The 10831-nt window shown below is 42.6% G+C and overlaps 1 protein-coding gene across 1 annotated transcript; it reads right to left on the reverse strand.

The window, feature by feature from the left end:
* Positions 1-9432: 9432 nt before the first annotated feature.
* Positions 9433-10486, reverse strand: MOS (MOS proto-oncogene, serine/threonine kinase). Its single transcript, XM_053558244.1, has one exon. It carries the CDS (start codon positions 10484-10486, stop codon positions 9443-9445), a length of 1044 nt encoding a protein of 347 aa, XP_053414219.1. The 3' UTR covers positions 9433-9442.
* Positions 10487-10831: the final 345 nt, after the last annotated feature.

Genomic DNA, 10831 nt, shown 5'->3' on the forward strand with positions numbered 1-10831 from the left:
AAGTACCAAGACTGTTTATCAGGCAGTTTTAACTTTTGGAAATGTGTGCATTCACTATACCAATAATGAAATTGGTACCTATAATTGTCTTAAGTTAAATTTAGTGGTGCATAATCCCTTCAAACAGAATGTAGAAACAGGTCTTAGGCCTATGAGTACTTCAGCTTTGCCCCTCTGAGCCTGACAGAAGGCTAAGGATATGTCAGATGATGAAGGGTATGTTCACTGACTACCCTTTAGAATCAATGTGTAGGAAAGTAGTAAGTACACATACGACTGTGTCCTTTTTTAGCCTTGAGCACCACATTGTATTTTTCATGTACTTTTGTGTCTCAATTACACTATTTGCCTCAAGTAATGATTTTTTTTTATGGTAATCTCTTGGATTTTTTTAAAGAAATGAATTAAATAAAATAACTTGTTTAAACATTTGAAGTCATGAAGCTGAAAATAGGGTATCGTTTGCTGCCACCACCATCCCAGGTGGTAGAGTGTGATGGCTCAGGACATGGGTTCTGCCTCTATCCTCAGCTGTGTGACACTGGGCAAGGTACTTACCCTCTCTGGGTCTCAACCTCCTAATTTTAAAAAATGAAATAATAATAGTAAATATGTTAGTTTAGTTGTGAGGGTTTTATATTTTTGGATACATAAAACACTTTACAATTCTTGGCCACTTGGCAACATAATACTCCCTTAATTAATGTTAGCCGTGATAACAATTTTAAAAATGATGATTTTTTTCTGAGCAGTGAAGATAGTAATTACAAGAGTGAAGGAGTACAGTGCCCTGGGAATGTTTATCAGAGGCGTATAACTTAACTGCGGTGTGTTTTAGCCTTTATTTTTCAAAGGCCATGGCCCTTTTAGCTGTCTTCTGCTTTGAACCTGAGAAAGCGGTTAGAGAAAAACCAGTTTCCTGGCACAGTTAAAAGCATGTTTACAGGATTCAGCTAGTTGAGGAGAGCTGGATAAAGGGAATGGCAACTAGTGTGACATGCAAGCAAAAGGAACAGGTGGGACAGCGGCTCTGAGGCACTTTAAGGCACACTTATGCAGAGGAGGTTTCACGTTTCACTGTGTCTGACTATTAAATGTTTTTTGTTTTTTTTTTTAAGCAGGCAATACATTGACATGTTTGAAAATCAAATAGGTAAGGTATGCAGTGAAAACTCTCACACCCATCCTTGCCCTGTCTGTCCTTTTTCCTTACCACAGCAATGAGTTATTTTCCTGAATAGAGTTTTTATGCAAATACAAAGAAGTATTTGCATAACTGTCTTTCACAAAAACAGAATAGTGTGGCACACTCAGTTGCCTCCACTACTATCTTATACCTTGCTTTTAATTTACAAAAGCATTATACAGATTTTTCATTAACAGTAAAGAGCTTTTTTTGTTCTTTTTGTTCATGTGCCTATATATCGATGTCTCCTAATCTAACCAGTTGTTACTGATGGATACATGTTGCCCTTTTGATTTTTTTTTTTTTTGTGGTTTTTGGCCGGGGCTGGGTTTGAACCTGCCACCTCCAGCATATGGGACGGGCGCCCTACTCCTTGAGCCACAGGCGCCGCCCTGCCCTTTTGATCTTATAAAAAATTCTGCAAATGGGGCGGCGCCTGTGGCTCAGTGAGTAGGGCGCGGGCCCCATATGCTGAGGGTGGCAGGTTCAAACCCAGCCCCGGCCAAACTGCGACAAAAAAATAGCCGGGCGTTGTGGCGCACGCCTGTAGTCCCAGCTGCTTGGGAGGCTGAGGCAAGAGAATTGTGTAAGCCCAAGAGTTAGAGGTTGCTGTGAGCCGTGTGACGCCACGGCACTCTACCAGAGGGCGGTACAGTGAGACTCTGTCTCTACAAAAAAAAAAAAAAAACTTCTTTAAATGAATACGCTTGTTCTATGTCTGTTTACATGTCAAGAAGATCGAAATTTTCCTCTGAAACATTTTGTGCATTTTTTATTAAGCTTTGCCTGGCTATTTCTTTTTAAATTTTTAGCTTGCAGCAATTTAAAACTTATAGGAAAAGTTGCAATAGTGATACCAAGATCTCCCAAATTTTCTTCATTCAACGAAGATTCCCCAATTGTTAAGTTTACGCATTTACTTTATTCTCTCTATACCTGTTTATAGTTATTTTTATTCTGAACCGTTTGAGAGTAAAATGCAGACATGACACTGCATTACCCTTTTAGTATTCACTGAGTATTTCCCAGAAACAAGGTCACTCTCCAACGTGATTACAGTGTAACTATCAAAATCAAGAAACGGATATGCAGAGGCTCGAGTCAAATTTCATCAGTTGTCCTAATAATCTTCATTTATAAATGACCATCATTTCATCCAGGATTATGTGTTGCACTGTGTTCTCATATCCTTCTACATACAATAGTTCCTCAGTATTTCTTTGTCTTTTATTTTATTTTTTTTTGGATTTTGGCCAGGGCTAGGTTTGAACCCGCCACCTCTGGCATATGGGACCGGCGCCCTACTCCTGGAGCCACAGGTGCCGCCCTTTCTTTGTCTTTTATGACCTTGATAGTTTAGAAGTGTGTGGGCCAACTTGGGTTGTAATCACTTCCTCATGATTTGAGTCAGGTTATATGTTTATCTTTCACAGGACCACAACAGAAGGGCTGTGTTCTCAGTGCTTCACGTGAGGTGGCATATTTGTCCCCTTGCTGGGGTGCCATTAACTTGATTAAGATCTCTTATCTGTGTGTCTATCCATATCACTGAGATAATGTCAGCAGGATCTCTTCCCTGTGAGGATAATTGATAAGTAATGTGTACTTACTAGCAATTAAGATTAGTTGACATTCTATTGTAAGGTAGAGCTTTCCTTTCCCCATATTTACGTAATTATTTGTATCAATAGAGATTCTCATTTTATTCGCTGTGACTGTTTGTTTCTATTTTATTTACTATCATCAGTTATTTTAATGCTCAAAGTCTTCCAGCTTGGCCAATAGGAGACCTTTGAAGCTAGCCTGTGTCCTTGGACATGCTCCCATCATTCTTGAGCATGTTCTTATTTGGAGTCACAAGATATTCCAGGTTATATTTTCCCTGCTCTGGAATCAGCCATTTTTCCAAGAAGTCCTGGTTTCCTTCGCGGATAATTAAGAATTCAGAAACTACAGAGTCAGAGAGTACAGAAACTAAAATCTGGTGCTGAGTCCACTCCAGAGTGTCATTACCTTAGGCTCTGTCAAAGGACAGAACTAGGACAGGCATGTGCGTGCATACACACATATCCACACATTTATATTAATTTCTGTATCTACTCTCCATTCATCCATCTCAATGAAAAAACATGACTTCACACTAGTACGACTTCAATTTCCATCAGCACTATAGGGTTTATTCTAGACTTCTCTCTGTTCTTGTAATCCTCTTTGCCCACACTTAATGAAACCTGGCTGTCATTATCTGCAATATATTTATTTACCTGTTCAGCTCTCCTGTATACAACTAATATCCCTATTATACTGGCCAAGGATCATCCTGGGCCTTGGTATCAATAACCATGCGGGCCAGGATTGTATCAGAGAGAATATTTTATCTTTTTCATTGGTATTATAAAAGGAATCCTCTTTTATAAATTCTCCTGATGTTCGCTTATATATTTGAAGCCTATGGATTTCTTTGTAGTAACTTTATGTCTTATGACCTTACACAATTCTCTTATTGTTGAGTTAGCTGTTCTGCTAATTCTCTTGGGTTTTTTGTTTGTTTCTTTGTTTTCAGGTAGACATCCTTGAAAACAGAATCTGCAAAGAGCATTTGTTTTTCCTCTTTATTTACAATTTTTAGACCTCGGATTTCCTTCTTTTTTAAAATATCATTGACTGATAAAATGTTAAATCATAACGGCAGTAGTAGGCATTCTCACATTCTGTCTGACTTCAGTGGAAATGCCTCAGTAATTTCCTATTAAGATGATGGCTTTGGGGCTGAAATACACGTTTTTTAAGTTTTAAATTTTTTACTTTGGAATAATTTTAGAAATATGGAAGAGTTACAAAGATAGTATAGAGAATTTCTGTATACCTTTCACTCACTTTCCCCAAATATTAACATCTTATACAACCATGGTACATTTACAAAAACTCAGAAATTAACATTAATTATGTATGTGTTTTTAAAATAGGTGAGGAAGTATCCATTCATTCATCTTCTTGAGTCTCTTTTTATAAAAATTGGGTGTAAATATTTAATTTTGTCAAATGTCTTTTTAGCACATACTCTTTTTGTTTTGTCTACCTTTTTGTTTTTTTAGCACATATTCTTTTTTTTTTTTTTGTGGTTTTTGGCCGAGGCTGGGTTTGAACCCACCACGTCCAGCATATGGGACTGGCGCCCTATCCCTTTGAGCCACAGGCGCTACCCAGCACATATTCTTTTTTTCGTCTTTTGATCAACTAATATGATGAATTAAGATAATAGATTTCCCACTATTGAACCATCCTTACATCTTAGAAGAAACCTACATAATTAAAAATATCATGTGCATGATCTTTGAAATTAACTATTAAATTCTGTTTGCTAATATTGACTTAGAATTTTTAACACTGACAAGTATTTGGGAGTTGTTTGTTTTTGTTTTATTTTGTTTTGAGGCGGATCTCACTCTGTTGCTTGGGTGAGAGTGCAGTGGTATCACCACAGCTCATTACAACCCCAAACCCTGGGGCGGCACCTGTGGCTCAAGGAGTAGGGCGCTGGTCCCATATGCCGGAGGTGGTGGGTTCAAACCCAGCCCCGGCCAAAAACCACAAAAAAAAAAAAAAAAAAAAAAAAAAAAAACAACCCCAAACCCTTGGCCTCAAGCAATCCTCCTGCCTCAGCCTCCCAAAAGGTGAAATTTATAGGTGTGAGCCACCACACCCTACCAACAGTGATAGTTTTAAATAAGATTGGTTTGTGGTTTCTTTTTTTAAAGCAATCTTTATCAGGTTTTGTTGTAAATGTTGTTCTTAAAAGGAATTTGGAAACTTTCCTCCCGTGTTCTGGAATAATTTCAGTAGCATCAAGATAACCTGGTGTTTATGTCTGATAGCCTTCGTGCCCTCTGGGGAGGGAAAGACATTGGACGACACTTTCTTTTTTTTTTGAGACAGAGCCTCAAGCTGTCACTCTGAGTAGAGTGCTGTGTCATCACAGCTCACAGCAACCTCCAACTTGTGGGTTCAAGTGATTCTCCTGCCTCCTCCTCCCAGGTAGCTGGAACTACAGGCGCCCCTCACAGGGCCTGGCTATTTTTTGTTGCAGCCATCATTGTTGTTTGGCGGGCCCAGGCTGGATTCGAACCCGCCAGCTCAGATGTTTGTGGCTGGCACCTTAGCCGCTTGAGCCTCAGGTGCTGAGCCAACAACACTTTCTACTCCTTCTTTCAGCATTGTGGCTGGGCGAGGTGGCTCATGCCTGTAATCCCAGCACTCCGGGAGGCCAACGCAGGCGGATCACCTGAGCTCATGAGTTAGAGACCAGCCTGAGCTAGAGCAAGACCCCATCTCTAAAAATAGCTGGGCGTTGTGGTGGGGGCCTATAGTCCCAGCTACTGAGAGACTGAGACACGAGAATTGCTTGAGCCCAAGAGTCTAAGGTTGCTGTGAGCTATGACGTCACAGCGTTCTACAGGGGGTACCCGTGGCAACAAAGTGAGACTGTGTCTCAGAGAAAAAAAAAATTGGTCTGTTTAGACTTTCTGTCTTCACTGGGACCAGTTTTGGTAAATTATAGTTTCCTAGAAAAATTATGTTTTTCTAGCTGTTCACATTTATTTCTATAGTTATATAAAGTTTCCTAAAATTAAGAACAAAATGTCCTCTGTTTTGATCATTATTTTTTGTGTATATAGGATTTTATTTAAGTTAGCCAAGGTTTGTTTTGGTTTTTATTCAATAAAATGTATTACTTATTCGTTTGCTTGTTCTGTTTCTTTTAACTCATTTAAATAAGTTTAATGTTTAATTCTTTTAAAAAATTTCTCCCTTTTTTTGTTCTTTTCCTAACTTCGACCATATTTTTAAATTATTTGTTTTGGTACAGTTTTGCTTAACATTTTCTTTTGACAATCAGTTGGTTAAGAGTTTTTCAATTTCCAGATAAATGGGGCTTTTCCTTTTCTAGATTTGTTACCATGTTGATTTTATGTGTCCCTGTCATTCTTCAATTCTGTCATCTGTCTGTGTATAATTTCCTTTATCCCAGGCAACATCTATCTCTTCACTACCTCAATGAGCAACGATAGTCATGACAGCTTGTTAACTTTCCCTCTTGCCTCCCTGCTCTTCCCCACCATAATTTCAGTCATAGTATTATCTTTTATAATATTTATCTGTGCACTTACTGTTAAATGTGCTTGTACCTCTGACTTGGTATGTTGGCTTTAAATAATGTCCTTGATTCTCAGCTATTCCGGTTGGAGCAGTGAGAGCCTTAGGCTATCTCCCACCAGGGGATCTCCCAACAACCCCAGACTTCCTTTCTCTGTCCTTCAAATGCTGCCTTGCTAGTTTTCCTTGCTGCCACAACTTTTTCTCTCTCCAAAGCAAACTGGGTTCAGGAGATTTCTGTGCTTCTAGGATCCCCGCCCCGCCCCAGGGTGACCCTCTCATGTCCAAGAACTGAGTTTTGCTCCTGTTTTCTGAGCTCTGCGTGGCTGGATCCTTCTTAACAGTTTCTTCTCTCTCCACTAAATCTTACGAATAGCTGTTTGACCTGTCCCTGTCCTCAGGAGTTTCCTCCCCAACTTTTGCACCTGCACTTCTCAGTGGGCACCTGTTGCCTGGGGAATGGAATCTTGCAGGTCTTTCTAGGCTCTGTCCCTGCTGGATCTCCTGATTACCTCCTACCCCTTGCCTATCACCTATATTCCCTGCATTCTTTCCTCTCTGCTCCGTCCAGTCTTGGGCATCACCATATACCCGTATATTTGGGGGTTTGTTGGCTCTCCTACTTTCACTGATTATGGTGTTCACAGGGCTTATTCTCCCTTGTTTACCTTGTGACCTCTGTGGTTTCCAGAAGAGGGCATGATATTTGAATCTAAGCTGTAGCCATGTGCGTTCTGGGAGTCAGTTCTGGATTGTAACACCTTTAGCCGTGGTTCCTCCTGTAGCTCACTGAGGGCTCATTAATGAGGTACCCAGAGGTATCTTTTTCATTTGCCAGTCCAGCCCCCACAGAACTACAGGATTTCACAAAAGTGGAAATTTCCAAGTTTTAGGAAGTTAAGTTTACAAATTCCCAAGAGCTGAGTCACCATGGAGAGGACCCTGCAGCGCATCCTGTGGTCTCCTTGAGAAGACCTGTTCTCCCGGACCTCACCCTTCTCAGGTAGCCTCTCTGACTAGCACTCTGGGAGGCCGAGGTGGGTGGATCGCCTGAGCTCAGGAGTTCAAGACCAGCCTGAGCAAGAGTGAGACTCCATCTCTACTAAACATAGAAAAACTAGCTGGTCATGGTGGCGGGCGCCTGTAGTCCCAGCTATTTGGGAGGCTGAGGCAAGAGGATCTCTTAAGTCCAAGAGTTTGAGGAGAGTGAGACTCTGTCTCAGAAAAAAAAAAAGGCTCAACTACAACTTGAATTTTACCTTAGAAATGAAATCAAATAACCTAAAAATCTTTACCCTCATACTAATTTGAAAAAGAAAAATAAAGAACAGTTCTGCACTGTGGTCTTGCTCTGTGGACCCTAATGGCTTAGCCCACATCCTGGGCAGAGATGCCCCGACCTCTCCAAAGCTGCGGTCTGCTTCCCTGGGTAATATGCCTCATCTCTTCTTTTTTCAACTTTATTATTTTTGTCTCCTTTGGTTTAGTCCACAAATATTAGATCCTGAAAATAAACTAAACCAAGCCAAAACTCTGCCATCATTTCTATGTCTCTTGTTTCCCTTTACAGTTTTTTTTTCTCCCTCCTTCCTTAGCAGCCAATGTCCAGCTGCTGCCTCGAGCCCTGCTGTTCCCTCTCCCAGGCTATTGCACCCCTCACTGAACTGCTGTTGCTAAAAGTAAAAGTTGGGCCAGACAGGGGCTCATCCCTGTAATCTCAGCACTCTGGGAGGCCAAGGCGGGAGGATTGCTTGAGCTCATGGATTCCGGACCAACCTGAGTAACAGTGAGACCCCTGTTTCTACTAAAAATGGAAACATTAGGCAGGCGTGGTGGAGGGCACCTGTAGCCCCAGCTACTCAGGAGAGTGAGGCATTGCTTGAACCCAGGAATTTGAGGTCGCAGTGAGCTATGTCACCACTCAACTCTAGCCAAGGTGACAGAGGGAGACTCTGTCTCCACACAAAATAAAAAAGTCAAAGTTGTCCTAACAATAAGATTCAATCACAATCACCTTCTTTAGCTCCTATGTCCCAGTACCTATTGTTTCAAAGTCTAGAATGGCCATCTAGTTTTCTTTACTGCTCTCCCCTGTCCAAATGTTAAATTCCACTCTTTCTCAGGGTTATCATTTTCTCCTCACATCATATAATCTTACTTTAGTCATCTACTTCTGAGTCCAAACACCAGGCAAATGAAACTCAAGTTTCAAAGTATCTTAGCAAAATTGTTCTGCTCCTGGCAATGCACAAGTTTGAAATATGTCATTTAAGATATTATTCCATTGAAATAAGTTTACTTCAGTTTGTCAATTTTATATATGAAGGTCATTACAAAGAAGAAATTCTATTGGGGCAGGAATGGGGAAAAGTAATTTTTTAAAAAAGTATATTGATTTGGTAAGGGAGCAAGTAAATGGTCAATGGTTTGCTAGCCAGGCATGGTGGTGGGCATCTGAGGTCCCCGCTGCTCAGGAGTCTGAAGGAGGGTGGAAATCACTTGAGCCCAGGAATTTGAGGTGGCAGTGAGCTATGATCATGCCACTGCACTCCAGGCTGGGTAACAGAACGCAACCCTGCTGCTAAAAAATAAATTACAAAGAAGTAGTTTGTGTTTAGGTGGTAGGTACAGGATATGTGAATTTACATAATATTTTAGAATTTCTGCAATGCAGTTGTTTTGGACAAAGTGGTTTCATCAGTAAATTTGAATAAATGCACTACCCTGTAACTGTTAAGATGTTAGAGGTGCTTAGTGATTTTATATTATAAGCAGCTGAGAGATGAGATGGGGAGAAAGTCAAATAGGCTGAATCTGGGACAGTTGGGAATTGAGATGGGGAATTAATCAGGGCACAGGCGTCCTGTTAAAAGTTTGCACAGTGGCTACAGAAAGCCAAGCATGTAACTACATAAAAGAGTAATGTTGGTTACTAACACTGAGTCAAATACAGGTACTAGGTTGGTAGCATTTCAGACTAAAAGTTATTCTAGTAACTTTATTTTCTAAAAATCCATCCTAGGAATATGTTTTCTTCTACACGTCCACTTTAAAAACAAATCCAAACAAAGACGAAAGCTTATCTTGATAACAGGTTTGCAGTCACCCAAACTCAGCTTTTAAAGAGTTAAGATCCACCAAGAGAAGGTCTGCACTTGGCCTCTGCGAGGCGCAGGGCCTCCAGCAGCGCTGAGTAATGTCCCCAAGTCGTTGCCCAGGCAGAGAGTCGGTGAAGACCGCGGCCGAGAGAGACGGGCGGAGGTTGTAGGCCACCACGGCGTATAGCACGTACTGCCGCTCCCCGGAGTAAGGCCCCTGCTTGGTAGTCATTTGCCAGAGCGTGATGGCGAAAGAGTAGATGTCGGCCTTGGGCGTTATGGCCTCGCCCTTCAGGAGCTCCGGGGCTCTGTGGGTGTAGGTTCCCCCGGGGTGGTACAGACGAGTCTGCAAGCACAGCCCGTCTTCCAACTTCTCTGAGCAACCAAAGTCGCTAATTTTACAGACATCCTGTTCACTGATCAAAATGTTCGCGGGCTTCAGGTCCAAGTGCACGATGCTTTGGGAATGAAGGAAGAGCAGGCCTTTCACAATATCTACGGAATACTTGAGGCACTTTTCTAAACTTAACTGTTCTCCAGTGCAGCGGGGAGGCTCCCCAGCCTCAGGGTAGCCGAGGGCACCGTAGATGACTTGGTGTAAAGTGATATGGCCACCAAACTCCATGATGATGGTGCCCAGGCTGTTAGAGCCGGCCGGCGTGCGCGTGCTGGCAGCCACCACCCGCACTATGTTGTCGTGGCGCAGCCTGGCTACGTTGAGCTCAGCCCAGAAGCTCCGCTGGGATGCTAGTCGGTTCTTGCTGCATCTGTTCACTTGCTTTATCGCCACAGGGACACCGTGGTAGGTCGCCTTGTACACGGATCCAAACCCTCCGGCTCCCAACCTCTGCAGCAAGCAGACCTGCTCCCAGTCAATGGAGCACCAGGCCAGCCGGCGCGGCAAACGCGGGGCGCGAGGCGGAGTGACCCCCAGGAGGGGCTTCCCTGCCCTCCCCGGGAGCTCGGCAGGGCTACTGAAGGGCCGCGAGTCCGCGGACGGGGACGCCTCTCCAGGGAGGTAGGGCCGCAGGGGGAGGGGGGAGGGCATGGCGCTGGCCACATGGACCTCAGGGCTGCTGGGGAAGGAAAGGAGGAAAAACCGCGGGAACTTGGGAGCATAACAGACGCCTCCGTCACCGGACCCTTTTCTCCTCTTCTTTCATTTTCTCCAAATGAGCTACATCTGTGCTGTCACTCAGCAGGCGCTTTTATCCTACGGGAGTTGGGGGGAATCAGAATGAAGTACAACAATCCCTTTCAGATGAAAGCATTTCCTCTCCACACTTCAAGTGAATTCTTATAAAAACAAGCTCTCACCAGACTGAGCCAACCTAGACCCCTCCCCCCCCTTTTGCTGTTTCCTTAATTACAGTAAAATTGGCTTTTTTCAAGT

This window comes from Nycticebus coucang, chromosome 13 (genome assembly GCF_027406575.1).
Source record: "Nycticebus coucang isolate mNycCou1 chromosome 13, mNycCou1.pri, whole genome shotgun sequence".
NCBI classification, from domain to species: Eukaryota; Metazoa; Chordata; class Mammalia; order Primates; family Lorisidae; genus Nycticebus; species Nycticebus coucang.

Coding starts and splice junctions, on each gene's coding strand:
- MOS (XM_053558244.1), bottom strand. CDS start 10,486: ATGCCCTCCCCCCTCCCCCTGCGGCCCTACCTCCCTGGAGAGGCGTCC.